At 48.7% G+C, this 23,224-nt stretch overlaps 1 protein-coding gene across 2 annotated transcripts; it reads right to left on the bottom strand.

Moving 5' to 3' along the window:
* Positions 1 to 384: 384 nt before the first annotated feature.
* Positions 385 to 22,672, bottom strand: Cv-2 (crosveinless 2-secreting protein). 2 transcript variants are annotated; one of them, XM_076792678.1, is made up of 11 exons: positions 21,883 to 22,672; positions 15,478 to 15,621; positions 9,747 to 9,832; positions 8,180 to 8,282; positions 5,690 to 5,866; positions 4,872 to 5,054; positions 4,394 to 4,653; positions 3,857 to 4,016; positions 3,359 to 3,546; positions 2,877 to 3,274; positions 385 to 2,625 (listed from the first exon to the last, which is right to left on the bottom strand). In XM_076792678.1, exons 2-11 carry the CDS (start codon positions 15,563 to 15,565, stop codon positions 2,367 to 2,369), a joined length of 1,902 nt encoding a protein of 633 aa, XP_076648793.1. In that variant the 5' UTR covers positions 15,566 to 15,621; positions 21,883 to 22,672; the 3' UTR covers positions 385 to 2,366. The 2 variants fall into 2 exon arrangements, with proteins under 2 accessions (XP_076648793.1, XP_076648792.1); XM_076792677.1 differs by lacking the exon at positions 21,883 to 22,672 and having other exon boundaries at positions 15,478 to 15,783.
* Positions 22,673 to 23,224: the final 552 nt, after the last annotated feature.

Raw genomic sequence — 23,224 nt, 5'->3', positions numbered from 1 at the left:
CCCCTAAATCCTTTTCTATTACCCCCTTCTCAAGATCTCCACCCTTTCCCTACATCTCCTTGACTCGTCGCCGCCCCTTTCAATTCGAAAGCTAGCTGCAATACCGACAGTATCAGACAAAGGTTCGTTTCTAAACTGAACAGTAGAATGATTGCATGTTCCAAATCAAATTGCATTTCGCGCGTAAACGGTAGTCGACTAACACGTTGGTCCCGCGATTGTCCTCCGAAAAGGTCCTTCAACTTTTAAATCACTCCTGCAGATCGTCCATTGTCGGAAAGCTTCGAGTAGACTTACCTATGTCAAAAACGGAGTGGAACGAGGTGACAGGTAAATAATCTTTCGATTTTACGGGGTTTCGGTGATGAAATCAAACGAGAATCGTTCTTACGAATATATACGTCGTTTATTTTGCTCGTGTTTCGGTCCGTACCAGAGTATCTCTACGCTATTATGTATAGTCGTTAAAAATTGGCTAAAGCTTTGGACTATCAAGTATATTTGCGGTTCTTCCGCGAAACATTGCCGGTTACATCGACACGGTGCACACACACACGAACACGCACGCATACATACACACACATACACTCACAGAATCGAACACACATGTACACGAGGGTGTGTGCGTCGATCCTCGCGCTCTGTACTCTACGAGGGGACAGATAAGATAAATCCGAAGAAAGCCGGAAGAAAGAAAGAAACGGGGAAAGGTCAAGGACGAGACTGGGGGACGGAAGAGGGGTTGGAAAAGCGAAGCGAAGAAAGTTGGAAAGTGGCGAGTACGATCGAACGAGGAAAGTAATCGTAGAAAAGGGACGCGAATTTTTCTCGCCGAGTCCCGTTCGTCTATACACGATCGGTGAGACGGTTCGTCGAGGGTAACGCTTTGCGGTCCTTTGTGCGGCCATATTGAATTTGAACCTCTCGCCAAAAAGAAAGTGAAGAAAGGTATCGCTCATTGGTCCCTAATTTGACTGGTCTTTCTCTTACGACGACATCGATGCAATCGAATATTTTACACAGAGAATGAAGCACAAACGATCGAGGAGTCTCTAGAGAAGTATACTCTACGACATGTTACATCGGAAACATATTTTCGTGGTGCGTACGGTCGCTTCTGTTGATGCAGACACTTTAATCGTTGTTACAAAGACTTTATTAACACTAGGTTACGGGACCCGTGAAAATGACAGGTTTTGGTATTTTTAATTTACTTTTTTTTTTTTGTTAATTTATCTTCAATTATAAATTCGTTTCTTTGCGTATATATTATTTACCCCTCTGCACTCGGCGCCATTTTCATTCTAAAACTAGATTTCTCGTATTAGAATATTATCATTTCATTCATACGAAACTGATCCGATTACCACATATAATATTCAAATGTTTAGTAATCTATTCAGTACAAATTTTCTAATGTAACAAATATTTTGTAATACTTTGTAATTTCTTTGAAATAATGCCACAATAATTTCGAGTGGTGCTTGAGAATCACCACTCGAGTGCAAAGGGTTAAAAAATCGCTCAAAATTTCAATTTTCATAAAGTAACGTGAGGTAGTTACTTTCAGTGCTCGCGCGAACCTAGTGTTAAACACGTACGCTATTAATTTCGTTCTATTGGCGTTAACGAAAGGTGACTCTATCTTACAGATAGTCAGCCGAGGATGGACCGGAAAGCGTGGATCGAGGCTCCGATCGACAGATCTGGATTCGCTCGCTCGGAATACACACAGAATACCCTGCACGAGGACGTTGGGGGGATCGATTCTCTTAAATCTAGAAGGGGGACGAAACGGAGGATCGTTAGGTAGATGCTATGCCGCGAGCCTGCTCATCGGCCGAAATACTGCACGGTGCTCCGGAACCGTTCGGGCGTCGGAGTGGGTCGCGGGTCGGGTTTCCGGGATGATTCCCGTTCCCGTGGGCGGTCGACGATCGACGGTCGTCGTTGATCTTCTGCCCGGGATATCTCGATCTTCCCAGGGGAACGGGTGACTAGTAGAACGGACACTCTCGTCGAGCGTACATCTCGCGCTTCGGCTCGTGGAGGGTCGACAGGGTACGGGGAACAAGTACCTGCGACTCGCAACGGGAAGACACGGTTTTAGAAATTGCTTGTGGAACGGTACTCTAAAGAGGGGTAGCATGCACGTAGTATTACAAAATCCTTCCTTGCGCTGGTCTTTGTTTTTCTGGATTTTGCTACACGTGTTAATACACTTTAGGATACCGTTCCGGAAGAAATGTCTGCAACCGTAGCTTGCCTCCCTGTCTCTCCCTCGAGGACCGAAGCCGAGAGGATGCGCGTTCGAGACTGCGGAGACGGCGAACGGCGACCACGCGACGCGACTCGATGCGAAATTCTCAAGGGAATCGCGTGCCAAGCAACGAGGTTCCCGCGGCGACCTGGTCCCAGCCGGTACGACACCTGGTCGACTTCCGCCAGTGTGGTAACTGAATGCCCAGTCTCTTGCACTCGTGCGCGTACGCGGTGAACGACTCGCAGTAGCAGTTCTCCCCGGGACACTCGCACATGTCTTGCAGGCAAGCCTTGTAGTACATGGTCGGGTTCACCTTCTTGTGGCACGCGTCGAAGATCTGCGATCTCAGCCGGTTGCACAACCTGCGATCATGCGGTATTGCATTTAATATTTTGAGAGCCAAGTCTTCCGCAGATGGGAGACGGAATTTGTCTAGATTTACAAAATTAATTTCTGCGTTAAGGTGTCAGTATAGTACATTTAGCGTCTGCTAGATGCTAGAGGGCTGGACTCTCAGCACCATTTAAATGTTTCTTTCATTCAATGCTGACGAGTCGCAACTTATGCCTTCAGATTTTTCGGGAGATGAAGGAGAACACGGAGAAGAGCTCACCGGTGATCCTTGCGGCCTCTGCAACGTCTCTCGCGGTCCAGATTGGGCGCCGGTCGCGGTCGGACGCAGCTCTTCTTAGCCCCGACCGCCCACGATTGGCCGAACTGTTGGGGGTCCTGCATCAGCCGGCCCTTCCGGTTCTCGAAGTCGTCCTTCGGCAGGGAATTGAAGTTGCCGCAGAGACCGCACAACCGGCCTCTGTACGACGTCGGCGCCGACACCTCCAGGAAGCTGATGCCGTCCCACAACACCTTGATCCCGATCTGCGTGGACACCACTATGCTGTCCGCCGTTCGGTTCACCTCGAGCCGGTTCGCCACTCGGTACGGCACCTCCACCTTCTTCCCGTTTACCTTGACGCGCATCTTCTGCCCGAGATTCACCTTCAGATCACCGACCTAAGGGTCATAGAATGGTCAGGAGGTCGCGCTTTGGATGTCGTCGACGAGAACAAGTCTATTCGATCAACGCGACGCAAGCACCTTTATAGCAATCGTCTTGGTCCACGCGGAGAACCTCGTCGACCTGGCATCGTTGGTCACCCGAACGCTGAACGTGTGGCCGGCACAGTCGCTGGCTAATTGATACTTACAGGCGCCCTTGAAACTGTAAAACTTGCCGTCGAACGTACGGTAGTGCGGATCCCCGAAGACGGTGCAGACCCCGTCGCCTGTGGGAAAACAGGAAACGGCATCGTTTACGTATCATAATCCTAGGAGATCCTAGAGGTGGATTGCTACAGGTTTTGCCAACTCCAAATTAATCATTTTGTAGATCATATTCATGTTTCTGCACTCCAAATTAACTCTTACGCAGGTAAAATCTTTTGCAACTCAAGTTTTTCTACAAATCTGTTTTCTTTTCAGCTACTTCAACACGTGAAAGGGTAAACTTGATTTGCAAGAGGCTGAGTACGATCTGTGAAAGGGGGATCTCGGAATGTAAAACCTGTATGCATATCGATCGAACGAGATGATTACTTTCAACGCAGCGTGGACAGCACTGGCCCTCCGGGTGTTCCAGCCTGGAGTTCGGCGGGCAGGGTAGGTTCAACTGCGGGCACATCGGCATCACGCAACGCACCTTGCCCTGCGTGCACGCGCAAGCCTTGCACGAGTCAAGCTTCCAAGTCTCGCCATCCTGCCTAGGGCAAACAGGGACGTTTGAACAAACGATCAGGATGTTCCGCGTGAACGCTAACTTTCCGTTGCTCTCTACTACGGTAGAACCTCGATTATCCGAACCAAGGAAACATGTTCGAGTATTAGAACGGCTAAGGGTGCGAATACACTAGCAAGTGACTTGCGACTCGCTTGCGACAGTTGCTCTCAGCGAGCGAAACAATGTGTAAACGATATTTACAAATACTTGTACACACTTCCGCCAGATGCTCTCGCGAAAATGTCGCAAGTTACTTTGCCAGTGTGTTCGCACCCTCAGTCGCTTATAATGTTAGATTCGCGAGCCGCCACTGATCCTAATTCTAACAACCCTGAAGTAACTTTGAAAATACTCGCCCCGTAGGTTTTGCCGGCGTAAGTGCACGACGGCCGGACCTCTTCGATCTCGGGACACTGGGGACAGCAACGACCCGGCAGGATGATCTGGTGCTCGCTGGGACAGTCGTGGACCGGACACGTCTCCCTAACGCACGTCACCGCCGAGTTCGAGCAGCTACACCGGGTGCACTGGTCCGCGAAGAACTGCTTCCCGGTGCTGTAGATGTTGGTACCGAGCATGCACGCGCCTTTCGGCGGCGACATGTATCTTCCGCTACCTGTTCGCGCGTTAAGCATGCTTCTATTATTATCTTTTTATTTTATCCTCTCATCCTTTTATTTTATTCCCTCCCAGCGTTCGAGAGGACTCCCCTCTTCGCTCTCATACATTATATGACAATTGCAATTCAAACTGAAATTTATTATTCTCTTAATTTTGACAAAGGCCTGACCGTCTGACCTTCTGAAAAGCGGGGCTAGTTTCGGGTACACCTACCTTTGCATCGAGGACAACACTCGCCAGGATCGCGGACGATCCTCGAGGCAGGACAGTGCAGCACCGGGCAGGCCCGCTTCGCGCAGATCAACCGACCCGCGTTGCACCTGCAAGTCACGCACGGGTCCTCGGTGGTCGTGACGGATCTGTCCGCGGTTACCACCTGTCCGTTCACGTGGCATCCTGTGTACAGCCGAGCAACCAAAAAGGACAATTAAGAACAACGGATTCATTACATATCTAAAAATCATCGAAACCGGATGATAGGTACCTGTTCTGCGGTTTCGCTAAGCTTACGCATTACCTACCGGCGATTATTTCACAACTTTTAACACTTTAACGACCGCACGTCTGCGCAGTGAAACGTCGCCAGGGGCCGGCAGTATTTTTGAAGAATTAATAAAAAATAGGCAATAGTTACCTAAAATCAAAGACGTGGCGATGAAATACGAAGCCAATAGCAATATCCACACTTGTTTACATTTATAAATTATCACACAAAGAGTGTGGTACTGGCCAACAACCTTCGGCGGTGGCATCACACACATGTTGCGTGAGCGGTCGTTAAAGTGTTAAAAGCTCATGGCTAAAGACTTTTTAGCGGGTCTTTCAACAGCAACAACAATTTCAATTCTGAACCAACGCGTTACCTCCAGTAACGTCGTCTAACAATTTCGTTTCAGATTACAATGTGAAATTTCTAAGCTTCCTTTCGGTACAGCACAACTACCGAATAGGAATAGTGTTCCGCTAGGTAAAGTGTTGATATCGCGGAGAAGCGTGATCAAGACGATCACATCGATACGTGTGACACTTACCGGCGCAGACAGGACAGCACTGGCCAGGTGGAGCGGGTATCGGCTTCGAGCAGGGGGTGTAACAGTGCAGCCGAGATTCCGTGACGACGCCAGCCTTGCAGGTGAACACCCGGCACGGGTCGTTCCCTTCGGTCCACTCGGTCTCGGACTCATGATACACGCCGTTCCTCAAGCATCCTGTCCAGAAGAGGATCGGTGCGTTACGACGGACAGAAATCGACTCTCTGGGATCCGCTCGGGATTCTTGGTCAAACAAACGGCGCGCGAGCGAGCTGCGCGGAAAAGTACCGAGGACGTTCCAGATCGCGGAGTAGGAAGATTCTCGACGGTCGACCCGCTAACCGAGGATCGCGAAATCAGTCGACGTACCAGTACATAACCTAAGCCTATACTGTTTCATAGATTTGATGCTTTCACGGCCAGTCATTCTACAGTTCTCACTGTCGACGTTCTCGGGTGTAAGCTGGAGGAATTATTTTCGCAACGTTTCGTAAGCATTGTTAGCTTCATCAGGGGGTTGATGACACACTGATAGTATACTGATAGCATGATGTGTCTTGGGCTCACACCCCGAAAGCCTTAATAGTGTTACCGTTACCTTTGTAACCCTATGTTATTTTATATGACCGTGCATCTAGAGCTGAAATTCATTGTTTTTGCAGCCTCTGATATCCGGAGAGACTAGTCCGGAGGCTGCTTCGACGAGGAAGAGTAAGAATATGGGCCGGAGAATTAATCAGCGTGCCAGTACGTGTCCTGATGCATTCAGAGTAGTAGCTAACGCGGTACCAGGAGTGTTTCTTGCTGGGGCATTTAGTATCTGATGCCAAAGCTGTCCGAGCTCCGTGAACGACCGGGCTGTAGGGTTTTTCGATGAGGAAGAGCCGCGTTGGCGGGTCGCGCGAACTGGAACGGTTGTTTTGCGTCAGAGCGTCGCCCAATTAATAGAGCCGGAGATAAGGAGGCCGCGGCCGCGGTCGCGGCATGGTCGAGAGCGCATCTGTCCGGCTGTCGGTCGACGACAGGCCGGTGTAAACACGCTGCCCGGAGGACGGCAGCGATGCCGAAGTTCCTCGGGTTTATCAGCCGTATCGGCGAACAGAAGCGGCTTTGTGCCGCGAGAACAATGCTCCGCGCCCCGGGGCATTCCTCTCGTCCGAAACTCCACCGCGTTGCTCGTTTTCGCGGATCGCGAACAGCCCGAGCGCTCGTGACCCTCGTTCGCGCGAGCTCCGAGGCAATTGGAGCGATTCGGGACCACGGGAACGATACGAATTCTCACGAGAGGAGCAGATCAGTTTGTTCAAGAGACGGCCGAAGCGTAGCCGAGGCTCAGTGAAAGCGCGGACACGCTCGAGTCCGACGCCGGAAGCTTGGATGACCACGCCGCGGTCCCACCGGAGTATAATGACAATTTAGACACGGAGAACACCGGTCATCGCAGCCCGATTATCCCGGAAACACAGTGGAAAGAGAGTCGTCGACTGGTCAGCAATGTTTCACTAGACTGCGAATTTTATGCATTTATGAGAAAAATTGGATAGGAGAAACATGGAACAGTACAAGCGTTAGAAGAATTTAGAACTGTCCTGGTATAGTATGCGTTGCAACCGTAAGCCTGGACGCGTTTTAAAGCTCGAAGCGTCTGTTTATAGTATACACAAAATCTAGATCTAATATATTAAAATATCGTATAATAGTATATACAGTAACGAGCAAGACTGAGTCTACACTATTTGAAGCAACGTAACTTTTGAAAAATTAGATCAAGTGACTTGAATGTTATTGAGAAGTTAGAAGGATTAGTTTATTAGACGAGGTGTAAATATTGGTTAATATTGGTTAATTCGTTTACGAGTTATAAACGCTTGAAAGTGGAAAAATTGCCATGTTTCACGATTTTCGACTTAACATCGCACGTTTAATCGTTTATAACTCGTAAACGAATTAACCAATATCGGTGAAATTTTCAGCGTGGATATAATTTATTCGAGCGAGTCAAATACATTCTTTAAATTTTCAATACAGACTCAGATAAAAAAGTTGAAAAAACCAACTTTTCCTATTTCTTTTGCGATTCCGACCAATTCTTTTCAAAAATTTTTTACACCTCGTCTAATAAACTAATCCTTCCAACTTCTCAATAACATTCAAGTCATTTGATCTAATTTTTAAAAAGTCATGTTGCTTCAAATAGTGTAGACTCAGTTTTATTGTTGACTGTCTTTCGTCGAAGTCCATTATTACTGTGGAAAAGTGACAATCGACAACGATTACGACTGTCTAGTGTGGTTCACTGTCTACTGTGTTCGCGAATAAGTTCGCAATTTTCTATTGATACTGATGTTTGTACCACTTTTCAGAAAACTCGCGACCTGGGGCCTCGTTACAGTTTTCTCGGTAGCAAGATCCGAGCGGTGAGTCACCGTGTTTTCGTCGAACGGATCAGCGTTCAGCGTCGCGCGATAATCCCGGTTGGATTGTCCATACCTTTGCACCTGTGACAGCACTCGTCTTCCCTTGGCTCCAGGAGCGTGTAGCAGCCCTCGATGCTCGGGCACTCGTGCTGCTTTCTGCACTCGACGAAGCCGTTCTGCGACACACAGAGAGACAGGAGAGAATAGAAAAGCTGACGACGAGCTTCCGGGGACGAGAAGAATTCTGTGCTTCGATAGGACGGCGGCCGAATAGTCTCTCGGTTCTCGGGCCGGAGAACGCTATCGGGCCCGGGACTATCGCCGAGATTCTGCCGGTGCACAATTGCTTCTCGCGGTCTCGCGGTCGACGCGTTATCGCGACCTATAATTAAACCCTTGGGATTTATCTCGCGGCCGAATTGCGTAAAGCGGCAATTGAACGCGGGTCACGCCGGGTAGCCGCGCAGCGAGCGCGAGAAGGTCGCGGCTTTCGAAAATAACAAAGATTACGCCGCTCGCGGCCGGTGAACGAGCGGACGAGAACGGACCTTTACGTTTTTTTCTCTCGAATAAGGACGAGCGGCGAGGCCGTCAGGACGAACCAGCGAAGGAACTGTCCGACTTTGATCTCTGCCGATGTCTGTGTATTCCTCGGGAAAAAGTAGCTCCGACGCCCTTTTCAAATTCACACTGAACGCGACGTCGACTCGTTCCTCCGCTTGTTTAACACTAGAACGACCGGAGCAGTCAACATGACTGGTTCCTAATTTTTTCTCTTACAATTACTGAAATTGTAAAAATGTTTTCATCGGAAATTTTTGAATGTACCTCTTCATTGAAGCACATGTTACAATGAAAGTTGTATGAAGTCTGAATGGGCACAGTCTTGTCACTGTCACAAAGCAATGTGCGTCATTTCTAGTGTTAAATCGAAAATATTCGAATGCACATTTCAAGCTGTCGCATGTCGGTGAGCTACACGAAAAGAAGTCGAATAGCACGACGTTTATGTATGCTAAGTGCGATAAGAAGCGACACGACTTATGGGATGACCTAATGCGTGTATATAAAGGAGTCTGTGACTTCAATTGTTTATATCTTTGGAACTATCAAGCAACTACGGCTAATATTTCATGTGTAGCATCATTGACCTGTATGCTATCGTTGTACAGAAGCTCGTTAGAATCAAAGTGGGACAGTTGGGGTCCTCCCATTGTAAGCGGATTCTGTTCTCGCTCGGTAGCGCGCTCGCGCGAAACAGTTTGAGGTGAAACGAGGACACCATTTCTGAAGGATCTGGACAGGCGGAAAAATCCGAGGGTGTTGTACCGTCAATCCAGAATCTCGGGGAAGTGTTGTTCTCGCGATTCGAAAATTTCTAAGTCCGCGGGATAATCGATTTCGCGGCTCGCGACCCAACCGACCGAGAGCAAGAGATTCTCGTCGCGAGTCAACGAACCAAACGCGCTGATAATTGCCGGTTCGCCGACAGTTCAAGCTGCCGTCGCGGTCGAGCCGAGCCGAGCCGAGTCGCGGACGATACTCGAAAGCATTTTTGCGACCGATAGGTCTACAGATAGCGCGTCGCCGAGGCGAAAACACCAGCGACCGAGCCGACGGATCGCGATCGCAATTCTTACCTTGCAAATGCAGTTGAAGCACTTCGTGTTCGGGATCTTGTCGACGGTGAAGTCTTCTCCCTCGACCTCGCACGTCTCCCGGCTCCCTGAAAGCAAACCCGCGACGCTGATCATTGTTGCAATCCGGGCGAAAGCGAACCGCGAGTACTTGTACTTCTAAAACCGAGGTTCTACAGTGAATTCTCGATATATGTCAACAACAAATGTCCAGGAGACATGCCGGAGTCGTGTTATGTTTATACTCCTCGGCGTGTCCGAGGTCTCTCGAGCTTCGATGCCCCTCACGGGGTATACCCCGCGGTAATGGGGATAATCCCGCGACACTTATCATCCAGGTCTTGGCGACATATATAGAGAGAAATCACTGTGTTTACTTATCGCCTCTCGTTAAAGTCCTACAGTCTCACGGTGCGATCAGCTCGCAAGTTCTCCGATTTTCTGGGGATTTGGACACGGTGCAGCAGACGAAGTGTCGCAAACTGTATTCGGCCATTTTGTTAGGCCAGTGCAGAAGTTCGTGCCGGATTTCGTACGCGAATAAAATAAGGAATCGTGCAGGAACTTTTGAACTGACCTAATATAGACATCAATTCGAAATTCTGGGGTGTTGAATCGTGGAAAGGGGTTAACCGTTTATATTGTAATCACTGGACTACGGATTCTAGGCATTTCTAATGGGAATGGATCGGTGGCATGAAGGTACACTATTTTCAACGCGTTAAAATTATTCTAGAAATAATTAAATGTGTATCTGGCTTCCATTTCTTGCAATTGATGCAATTTTTTATTCCGCACAAAGATCCGCAGTCTAGTAATCATCGTAGGGGTGAGTTTCCGTAGAGTGGAAAAGATGCCACCCACCTAGTTTAAGAGCGTCTTAAACTGTGTAGCCCGACTTCTGAAATGTTAGTATACACAAACGAGCGACTGAACTTTGCTTTCTTGATAGATGCATTTCTTTCGATATCTTTACGCGAGTGTAAGTTATTTTCCGCTACAACTCCTCCGCTATGCAGGATAAAAGAAATTGCCTTAGATAAATGTGGTTAGGGATCCTGCGTTGAAGCGATCCTGTGTAAGGAGGCCTCAACATTTTTTAAGTGTTTAGGGCCTCTGTTGAACAGGGAGTCTCGTGTCGCAGTTTTGGGTTCGTCCAGGGTGCGAAGGGCCGTGAAACGATTCAAGCCGGAGAGTGTATTGCTAAACGCAGATTACCGAGGCTGCGAGTAACCGGTGATCCAACATGACCGACGAGCGAATCGAATCCGGCGCGGCGCGGCGGCCCGTCGTGGAAACGGATCGGATCGAATCGGCGCGATACGGCGCAGCGCGCTTCGCGGTCGCACGATATCGATTTCTCCACGAGATAATCCACGCCATACCTTGGCACCGCGATCCGCAACGACGTCGACCGTTTCAGACGGCCGACCTTCGCGTTCCACGTGAACCGGCGAGCGTGGTGCTCGCTCTCGCGAACCGACTCCGACGTCTTTGCCGTCGGGGTGCACAATCCAAGCCGATGTTGGAATATCTCCCATTTTCCCCGGTCCCGTCGCCCCGCTGTCTCTAACGTAAGAGCGCGCACGAGTTACTGGGGAATCTCTTTATTTTTCTTCTCGGAAATGCATAAAATCCGCAGTCTAGTTGTGAATGAAAATTGTCTGGTATATGCTGATCCACGAATCCCATTAATTGCTGTAATTTCAAATGGAGAGTCGTAGCTCGCGTTGCGGGGGATCGTGAGGAAAAGTAAGCAAAAGTATAAGCGAAGAATCTGTATAGTGATCCTTGGTTTGAAATGGTCTAACGCGTCTGCTTATTGTGCACCCTTTCTACTTGCGGGCTATTCGGTTCCGGAAAATAATTGCGTCAGGAGTCACGGATCGGTCGGCCTCGTGTTTATTCCTTTCTTCGTCTGTGCATTTCTTGGTAGAAGTTCTCCTTCCTTCGTTTTATTATAACGTCGTGTTATTGAAACTTGTGCAATCGATTATGTGGAATTACGGGTTGAGGTCTGCGCGTGAAATGTGCTGATGCTGCTGTGCAGCTCCAGCGCAATGGATTCACGATAAGAAAGCAAGTTTACTCGTTGTAAAAACCAGAGCAACAGAGTGTCAGAGTGTACAATCAGTTCGCATGGATTTTTCCGAGAACCTAACAGAAATCTGTGAACGCTGATGCACACCAGTCCCGATGTTACGTTCTCGCTGCGCTTGTTTTCGCGTTGGTAAGAATAATTTGCGAACAACGTGAAAACACAGGCGAAAGAGGGTACAGAAATACACGGGGTCGATCGTGGTTTTCGAGAGGAGAGCACCTGTTCTACTCGCAGGTCTCCGCGACTCGTCGCCGACGCGTTTCGAGGCTGCGATCGAGATCGAAAGCGCCGCGAGAATCTCAGCGGATCGGTCGAAGCGCGCAGGAATGCGTGCGAGAAAGGACGCGGCGTTGGTGTTCACGGCCTTTTTCTTCGCCTTCTTTTCTCTTTCTCTCTTCTGCGTGCCTCTTTGATCGGTTTCGCTCCGCGCTGGAAACGCGAGAGGCCTCTTTCCCTCGCGATACCCGCGCGACCCGGAACCGGCAGCGAACGACCCGCCCCTCGATCGCTGAACGTCCCGGACCAATCCGATTGCTCTCCGATCCGAGACTTGCCCTTCGAACTCGACTATACTCGACTCGACCCGATCCGATTCTGCTCTGTTCTATTTTAAGCGATTCTAGGCCTCGCTACTCTACTCTGCTAGGTTCTACTCGACTCTACTCGATTCTTCTTGAATGTACTCGACTCTACTCGACTCTATTCGACTCCACTCTGCTGTATTCTACTCCACTCTAACTGGTTCTATTCCTCTCTACTCTACTCGACTCTATTCTACTCTATTCTACTCTGCTCTATTCTGCTCTAATCTCTCCTCTCTTTTCTAGTCAACTCGACTCAATTCTACTCTAGTATAAATGGGTCTACTCCTATCTACTCTACGCTACTCGACTCTACTAGGCTCAATTCTACTCTGCTCGACTCTATTCTACTCTGCTGTATTCTACTTCTATACTCTATTCTACTCTATTCTCTTCTCCATTTTCTAGTCAACTCGACTCAATTCTACTCTAGTATAAATGGTTGTACTCCTATCTACTCTACGCTACTCGACTCTACTAGGCTCAATTCTACTCTGCTCGACTCTATTCTACTCTATCCTGCTCTGCTCTATTCTACTCCTATACTCTATTCTGCTCTATTCTCTCCTCCATTTTCTAGTCAACTCGACTCAATTCTACTCTAGTATAAATGGTTCTACTCCTATCTACTTTACGCTACTCGACTCTACCGGGCTCAATTCTACTCTACTCGACTCTATTCTGCTGTATTCTACTCTATTAGGTTCTGATTGATCCTCTCCTCTCTCCTTTACTCAACTCGAGTCTATTCTACTCTAGTATAGTTCGTTCTACTCATATCTACTCTACGCTACTCGAATCTACCGGGCTCAATTCTACTCTGCTCGACTATATTCTGCCTTATTCTACTCTATTAGGTTCTGATTGATCCTACTCCTCTCCTCTCTTCTTTACTCAACTCGAGTCTATTCTACTCTAGTATAGTTGGTTCTACTCCTATCTACTCTGCGCTACTCGACTCTATCAGGCTCAATTCTACTCTGCTGTGTTTCACCCTGCTCGACTGAACACTGCTCTACTCTACTCTATTAGATTCTGATTGATCCTACTCCTCTCTCCTCTACTCAATTCGACTCTATTCTACTCCACTCTAATTGATTCTATTCCTCTCTACTTTACTCTACTAGGTTGTGTTCGACTCTACTCGACTCTACTCGATTCTACTTGAATGTACCTGACTCTACTTGACTCTATTCGACTCCACTCTGCTCTATTCTACTCTACTCTAATTGATTCTATTCCTCTCTACTCTACTCTACTAGGTTCTACTTGAATGTACTTGATTCTACTTGACTCTATTCGACTGCACTCTGCTCTATTCTGCTCTACTCTAATTGATTCTATTCCTCTCCATTCTACTAGGTTATATTCGACTCTACTCGATTCTACTCCATTCTACTTGAATGTACTTGACTCTACTTGACTCTATTCGACTCCACTCTGCTCTGTTCTACTCTACTCTAATTGATTCTATTCCTCTCTACTCTACTAGGTTCTATTCGACTCTACTCGACTCTACTCGATTCTACTTGAATGTACCTGACTCTACTTGACTGTATTCGACTACACTCTGCTCTGTTCTACTCTACTCTAATTGATTCTATTCCTCTCTACTCTACTAGGTTCTATTCGACTCTACTCGACTCTACTCGATTCTACTTGAATGTACCTGACTCTACTTGACTGTATTCGACTACACTCTGCTCTATTCTACTCTACTCTAATTGATTCTATTCCTCTCTACTCTACTAGGTTCTATTCGACTCTACTCGACTCTACTCGATTCTACTTGAATGTACCTGACTCTACTTGACTGTATTCGACTACACTCTGCTCTGTTCTACTCTACTCTAATTGATTCTATTCCTCTCTACTCTACTAGGTTCTATTCGACTCTACTCGACTCTACTCGATTCTACTTGAATGTACCTGACTCTACTTGACTGTATTCGACTACACTCTGCTCTGTTCTACTCTACTCTAATTGATTCTATTCCTCTCTACTCTACTAGGTTCTATTCGACTCTACTCGACTCTACTCGATTCTACTTGAATGTACCTGACTCTACTTGACTGTATTCGACTACACTCTGCTCTATTCTACTCTACTCTAATTGATTCTATTCCTCTCTACTCTACTAGGTTCTATTCGACTCTACTCGACTCTACTCGATTCTACTTGAATGTACCTGACTCTACTTGACTGTATTCGACTACACTCTGCTCTATTCTACTCTACTCTAATTGATTCTATTCCTCTCTACTCTACTCTACTAGGTTCTACTTGAATGTACTTGATTCTACTTGACTCTATTCGACTGCACTCTGCTCTATTCTGCTCTACTCTAATTGATTCTATTCCTCTCCATTCTACTAGGTTATATTCGACTCTACTCGATTCTACTCAATTCTACTTGAATGTACTTGACTCTACTTGACTGTATTCGACTCCACTCTGCTCTATTCTACTCTACTCTAATTGATTCTATTCCTCTCCACTTTACTAGGTTCTATTCGACTCTACTCAATTCTACTTGAATGTATTTGACTCTACTTGACTCCACTTGACTCTATTCGACTCCACTCTGCTCTACTCTACTATACTCGGTTTTGCTCCACTCTGTTATAATAAATTCTACTCCTATCTACTCCATTATACTCGACTATGTTCTACTATACTCTGCCTTGCTCTATTTTTGTTTGCTAGACTTCATTTGATTCCACTCTACTCTACTGTTACTCTATTCCATTCTATTCTGCCGTGCACTATTCTTCTCTATTTTACTCTACTCCACTCTATTCTGTCACTACTCGACTCAGTTCCACTCTATTCTGTTTTAATGCGATTCCAATCTACTCCACTCTACTCGGCCTGCACCGACGCAAATAGATGCAGAGATAATGGTGATAGACTAAGAATAGAGCGTTGAAAACCCGCAAATGGAGCGTGACGCGTTCGCGAGCGGAGAACGCGATCGGGACGGAGTAGGGCCGCGCGGATCGGCCCGCCGCCGAATCGAACCGGCGAAAACGTCTTTATATACCGACTCACCTATAATGCTCTCCGAGGCGTTGCACCTTGCGAGCGACGACAGCAAGGTCAGGGTCAGAGCTAGGGCCAACGGCGTCCTCGGCTCCATCCTCGTCTGCGATGGTCGCAACCCGTTCGTCCTTCGTTCTCGCCGGCGACGATCCTCTGAACACATATACCAAACGGTTGTTATACTTTGCTCATGCATTAACCCTTCGGGGAGGACGTCTGGACCTCGCACCGACTCTGAGGAGTATTTCAAAATTGATCACTCGATTGCAGATTTTATGCATTTATGAAAACAATGAGTAGACGAGATGCTGCGATTTTCGACTCACTAAAATTATTAAATGAAAATATAAATGTCCGTGCAGTTCTCCTGGGTCTTATAGTCAATACACAATTTTTATTTCGCATAAACGTCCGCTGTCTGTTGATCACAGAAAGTCGAATTATTAAGTTATCGTTCGTTTCGTTAACAAATGAAAATTTTCACAGTGTCGAACCGAGGCGGAAGCACCGACGCCGACGGTCCTCTCGACGGTGAGCACAACTAAGCACTATACCTATTTTATTATATCATTTCGCCGTCCCGGTGTCGTGGGGTGTTCCCACCCAGGCGCGCATCGATAAATAATAAATGAACGACTCCACTTTACAGCCTTGTCGTACACCTCGAAACGGAAGTGACGAGGACGACGCGCGAGGGTTCTTTCTTCGGTAAGCACAACCATAAACATATATCTTCTAAATAGAATTTTTGAAAGAGCTTTTTAATCGATCCGGATCAATAGCAATTACAATTTCAATCGTAAATCTACGAGTTACAGCCGGTTGATAAATCTAATCATTTCGTGGGGTATTATTATATAAAAGAAGATTTTTTAAATAAAAGAAGAATTCTATTAACCCTTAGCGCTCGAGTGACGACTCTGAAGCGGAAAATTTGCTATGTCATTACTCAAAATAATTGCTCACATTGTTAAATTTCTTTGTATTTAATATATTACTGAACATTTCTACTGAATTACATTACATTCATTAATAATGCTATAATTTCGTGGTACGCAACAACAATTGCACTATCTCTCAACTGTTCTACATAGATTGGCAAAGCTACGCAAGGGAAAACAACTGAGTTATATAATGCTTTAACAAGTTCTGGAATAAAAGAGTATTATCAATCATAAAAGAGTAATATCACTTTTATATCCAAAAAATAAGATAAATCATATGAAAATATTCCTGTCCGAAAGAGACGTTTGCTTTCGGAGTTGAAACAACCCCGAGCGCAAAGGGTTAATAGACTTCCGGTAGACAAAGTTTTAAAATTTCGTTTCCCTGTCCGTAGGTCGGAGGTCGTTTCACTCGCCTGGCACATCAACGAATAACGATCAGAACTATTTCACAGCGCACCCTCGGCAGCCACCCTGCGTCCACGCTCGGCGAACCGGAATGAAGAATTGGCTCGCTCCCGTTGCGACGACTATGACGACGACGACGACGACGCTCGGCGTCGTAACCTTCCGTCTGTGGGCGCGTGTTTGCGCTGAATCGGTGTATATTTTGACGAGTGACGCGCGGCCCGCGGAATCTTTCTTCGAAAAAGCCATAACTGCCGGTGTCTCTGCGGCCTATCGTTTCCCAGAAAGACTCGCCCTTCGGAGAGAGAGGGAGAGGGAAAGCGAGTTTCGCGGCACGCAGTTGCGCAGATAGATCCGCGGGATCCGATCGAGAATAATTACAGTTAGCCCTCCTATAACGCGATTAATTCGTACTATACCGGAAACCGTATTACAAGAAATTCAGAATTACTAAAATTAAGTTGAATTTGATAGAAATCGTAAATGTTGCTCCGCTCTCTGTGGAAACCGCGTTATAGGAGGGTTTGCTGAGGATAAGGAAATCGGCGGGCGAGGCCGGTGTAAACGGCTGGCAAGCGGCGAGCGCGATCGATAGGCGTTCGGTTTCGCAATCGTTCGAGCGCGATCGATCCGAGCTCTCGCGCTCTCGACCGCGATTCACGGAATTTTCCCTCGGCCATTGTCTCTCGCTCTCTCGTTCGCGCGTTTTCATGCTCGCGCGCCGCTCCGTCACGGTGCTCGGCTCGGCTCGGCTCGGCGGGTCTCGATCGCAGCAAGACGCAGACCCAGGCGCCGAGATTTTCAGCGCTCAAGGATCCTCTCGCGATCTCCGGGGGCGCTAAGCGCCCAACCGGCGAACGCCGAGCGTGTTCGCCGCGCAGGATTTGCATATAATCCGCGCGTCTCGCGGATCGAATCTCTCCTACGGCCGCGGCGGACGCGAATGCGGCCAATCCTACGAGCGCAACACCGAGCCTAGAAAGTCCAGCGAAATTTTCCACTCGGCCCCCGGATCGATTCTCGACCCTGGCCATCTTCCTCTCGCGTCGCGACGCGGCGCGGCGCCTCCGATCATCGTGACGCGATGCGACACGCTGCGAGCCCCGAGCATCGTCATCCTCCTCCTACTTCGACGGCCTAATGGACCGGACCAGTTTTCGTCTATCTGCGATTTCGACCGTTGGATAAAGAAGAGTCGTTGGAAGAATGCGGCTGAGGAACCAGAAGAGGAACAAGTATCGGAGAACCGCTCGGCCAACGAGATTTCGGAGCCGCGCGAACGCAAGACGGCGCGGCGCCTTCGAACCTGCTTCGCGGTGAACGCTCCTCCGGCGGATCAACCCTCAGCAGATCGCATGATCCAGTTCAGTATTCCAGGAGCTTCGAAATACTGCATACTTGCAGGACACTAGTTTCCTGCAAATTGATGTTTCGATTTTGACTCGGGCCTTTGGAAGTATTCGACGAACATGGCTTCCGGCGAACAGTTGAACCCTTTGAGATTACTTCTGACGTAGCAACAATTGTGCCGGAAACCATTTGTCAGAAACTTCCGCTTTTTGGGAGGTATCTCCTATCTCCGAAAGGGAATCGAACAATCTTTGTCTGTATGGAATCTGAACGATCGATTTGTCGGTCCACGGTTTACTTTTTCGACCACGAAGAGAGTTCGATTGTATTGCTCTTTACACTTTATCTACCAGAAGCCTATTAATAGGCTTTTCAATGGTTTGTACTGTTCCGAATGAACGCTCAGAAATCTTCTTTTACACAAACGGAAGTACTAGGGTCCGATACACCTGGGAAAACATTTGAGTAACGTTCTATACGATTTTGAAAAACGATTCCTTCGCAAGAAGTGTTTCGCAAACGGAATTACTAGAACGCGTTATTGAGGGTGACTCGTTGGTTCACGATCGAAATTGCTGTTGAAAGGTCCATTAAAAAATCCTTGGTCATGGATCGGTCTTCCAAAAAATATGAAATAATCACCGGTAAATAATGCGTTAACATTCGTTTTTGCTTTTCAGCTCAAAATTCCCCCGATCTCGAAATGCCGATTAAGAAGTATATAGAAAAGGGGACTGCGAGGCGAGGAAGACTTTGAAAAGGGTGCAGCGAGCGAAAGAAGATCAGGAACCGAAGAAGATGCTCCGATCCATCTGCTGATCACGTAACTCGTTCCGAGTGGAATTCATAGTCCGCGAGCTGTCCTCCATGATTTTTCCGTGCGGAATCGGCGGCGGCACGCGCTCCCATAGAGAAAGGGAAACGCGAGGGAGCGAGACCGCGAGAAGAAGCGAGAGTATAGACGGGAGAACGTATAGGTGGGAAGCCGAGGAAGTCGAAAGACAAAGAGACGCGTCAACGGAGAAAGGGAGAGAGGGAGAGGGAAGGCTGCGACCTCGCGTGCTCGAGCCGAGAGCACCGGCGAGTTTACCGGAGCACTCGCAAGCGGTTCGAAGCGTTCGGGAGAGAGAGAGAGGGAGAGAGCGAGAGAGATAGAGAGAGACTGGAAGAGAAAGAACGAGAGAAAGAGCAAGAGGGACACGCGGATCCGCGGCCGATATCGCGTTCCTCGAGTACCGCGAGGACGATTCCCTCGAGGAAAAGAGCGACGACGACGACGGAGATGATGCGAGCAAGTTTTCCGTCGGTACATCTCCGTCGAGGGACAAGCAACGTTGTACTCTTCAGCAGCAACGGCAGGCAAGTGGCACGGGCACGAGCTGTCGCGTGCAAGCACGCCGCGCGCCGGAACGACAACAACGGAACAGGTGCGTGCACTGCGAGAAGGGCTTGCGCGCAACCTGGCCGCGTGTGTGCGTCGGTATGCGCGCCCGTAAAGCTACGTTTTCACGTGACATTATGGCTAAGGTCGCCCCACGGCGTTTTTGTCGCCGAGGATTTCGCAACAACTCGGTCTTCTCGCGCTCACGCTCGTCTCTCCTCTGCTTCAGAAAGCTTCTGAATCGTCCGACGATGAAGCGTCCATCGATTCTCTACAGGATGTGCCGCCTAAATCACCCATAGATCATTTATCTAAATTTAATACATTTCATACATTTATCAAATGTATTTACTCCAGTGGAGAACATTCTGAGCATTATCCAAATTCATTTGTGGGGAACGTCTCGGTAACTATTAGTTTTTCAGCCTATATACCCTTATAGCTTCTTATGCAGGATTCGATTCTCACTTCAACCGCGAGATTGAAATTTACCCTTTACGACAAAGAACTCAGGATGGCCTTCATATCTTGATAAAAGAGCAAGACGGAACATAAAATAATTATTAAATTATATTCTACTTTTGAAACTATACAACTTTCGCTTAAACCATTTTTTTATATACCAAATAGTTTACATGTGATTCGGGTGGTATACTTGGTTGATCGCCCTGTATATTTAGGCTCTCTAGACAAGTAGACGATTTCAACGGTACCACCAGTTCGTTTAGGTCGTTGTTTAACAATCTCGTTTCATCCCTTCGCTGTTGAAGCAACGTTTGGGGGGGGGGGGGTAGCGTAAGATTGGAATTAGAATTAGACTTTTTTAGTACGTTTTACTGAAATGTGAACTTTTTAGGTAACGATCGATCGAACGTGCGTCACCCTTTCGGCGAGAGAAAAATAGCTATGACTAACAGAATATATACACCCTCGGCTAATGCGATCGCACAGGCACAAGCAGGTTGAATCAGCAGGTTCTCGAACTACTGTGACAGCTTCGATCCAGCCTCGAGGAACGCTGAACTGTCCCGAGAGTATTAATCACCGGATTAATAGCCAGATGATTCGTCTGAGATACCGGGTCAAAATCGACTCGGTCACCGTCATTCGAGGGTTGAACGACCGGCGTTTTACACGGTTGTTTATCAGTGCAGATGTAATTGGAAGCAAAGACTGATTATAATCATTGACACCGTTATTGTCGCAGGCGATCCGGATGCGCGGTGTTACCATGGTAAGAAGACGAAGACACCTTGCAGAAGGGATGAAACTACCCCGGTAACATCGAGTTCAATAGAAGTACCGGTTTTCTGTACGCAACGGGCAAAACGAGTTCAATGTTATACGCAGCCTGAGAAAACGCTAGTCGAAATGATTTCATACGCGTCCGTTCTACCTGTCGATCCTTACCGATCTCTGGAGGGGTTAATGGTGCTCACCAGCGACGAGGAGGAAGGAAACCAGGGCGGTTAGCATTGCGAGCGGCAAGTTTCGCCGATGTTTCCGTCTCGATTCGAGAAAACCACTACTGTTTCCAGGAGCATGGCCGCCGTGTTCCACGGGGTGACCCGCGAGCGATTAAAAAACCGGCGAAAGGAGCGTAAACAAAAGCGAAGATAATCGCGGACCGTCACGTGAAAACGTAGCTTAAGCGTACGCGCGCGTACATAATGGATGCAGGAAAGTGTTCGAGCGCTCGAGGTTAAAAGTTTAAACATTAAAAATATACAAGCTAGACGTAACGTCTGCAGGCAACGTCATGACTACCACAAAGACACCGAGGTATCCGTGTTGTATATGCAAAATATAGATTTCGAGAGGCTACGAAATAATAGCCGGTGGGTAATGCGTCGACAGAAAAAACAGAAGGTGCGCATAATTAACGCCGTTCGTATACTTTTGTTACACGGTTCCGATAGGTGTAGTTCTATAAACATGATCCGACACGGCCGAGCTTTTGTGTATACGATCCCGACACCTGCGCCTTATAGTACTGGGAGCATTACTTTCAGAACTTAAGGCTAACGTGTATATTTTTACTGTTTAAACTTTTAATAGCGAGCGCTCGAATACTTTCGTGAGCCACTGTATTTACACGGACGCCTACTTTACGAGGCGACGTGGGCGAGCGAACGAGACGGAGAACGTGTCTCGGATCGGTTCGGGCCGATTCGGGCCGGCTCGGTTCGATCGCGCGCCGCTCGCGACATCTGTCTGGCCGTGCACCGCTGTCAGACGGGTCCGCGCCGCCTCGGGTCCTCGATCGGGTCGCTCCTCGATCATCGATCCTCGGTCGCGCGAGATCCGCTTCTATTCGATTTTACCACTCACCAGAAGAGACGGTGACGACGCGGGGGCTCCTCGCCGCGGCGAGGAGAACTAGTTGCGGGTGCGGTGACGACTCTGACGAGGACGATGGCGGCTAAGAAGCGAGTCTCGCGGCGCTCGCGCGGGCTCGAGCGCGAGCGAGAACGCGCTCGCTCGAGCACCGCCGGGGCGAGTCCGCGCGGCCGACGACCACTGGACGGCACACGACGGGTCGTCGCGGATCCTCGACACACGGCGTCGACGCGTCGACGAGGCTGCTTTCTCTTGCCCGCGACCGTCCGAGGCTGGTCCGTTCATTTGACGAGCGTTTCCCGCTCTCCTTTGCACACAGGTTTCCGAGACGCGTCCGAACGCGCACGCCTCTCTGTATCCTCTCTTCTCGCTCTGTCTGTCTTTCTTGTCTGCCTCTGGTCTCTCTTTTTCTCACCTATGTATCTATCACCGCAGATATTCAATCACCGCCTGCAACGTTCATCTCCGATTCGTAAAATCGACCAACTCTATCTCGGCACAGACATCGAACGCAACACTGAGAAACACCGGTGGGGCCGACGAACAGACGGACACGCACAGAGAGAGAGAGAGAGAGAGAGAGAGAGAAAAAGAGAAAGAGAAAGAGAGAGAGAGTTTGCGTTTTGTTTTCCTCTCCGGTGGTACGCGTCGACCGCGCGCGCGAGAGCGGTATCTCGCGAACGAGCACGAAATCGGGCCGCGTTCGTTCGCGACTCGAGTCCGAACACCGACTAACTGAGGATTCCGCGTCAGCTGCTCGTCGCAGCTGCACCAAAGTTCCGTTGCGGACTTCCACCACCGTGCCCCGCCGGAGTAACGAGGTTCCCGTCCCGTCGTGGACGGCGGAGCCGCCGGGGGCACGGAGGGGACAGGCGAGCCGAGCCGAGCCGAGCCGCGCAGCGTCCGAGAGTGGTGGCTACGGCGGAGATGGTCGTGTCCGAGCGGTCGGAGCGGTCGAGGCAACAGCAACACCAACAGCAACAGCAATAGCAAGAGCAACAGCGGTTGCGGTGGCGGACGACGGTGACGATGGCGAAGCTGATGCTCGGTGGTGGTGATGGTGGTGGTGGTGGTGGTAGCGCGCGAGTCGCCGATATCTACACACCAGGAGAAACTGGAGGAGCCGGAGAGGACAGAGCGTGGACGCGAGAGGAGACGCCGGAGCAGGAGGAGGAGGAGAACCAGCGAGCGGCTGGGAGAGTAGTACGCTCTCGGAACCGGAGAAGAGAACGGCGCTCGAGAGAAACTCTCGCAGAGAGATTTCGAACGACCCGAGAGCGACAACCGGCGAACTCGGTCGCGCTACCGCACGCTCCTCGCCTCGCCCGGACTA

This window comes from Halictus rubicundus, chromosome 8 (assembly GCF_050948215.1).
Source record: "Halictus rubicundus isolate RS-2024b chromosome 8, iyHalRubi1_principal, whole genome shotgun sequence".
In the NCBI taxonomy this organism is placed as follows: Eukaryota; Metazoa; Arthropoda; class Insecta; order Hymenoptera; family Halictidae; genus Halictus; species Halictus rubicundus.
The sequence above is the reverse complement of the archived record's forward strand: the minus strand, read 5'-3'. Positions and strand labels throughout refer to the sequence as shown.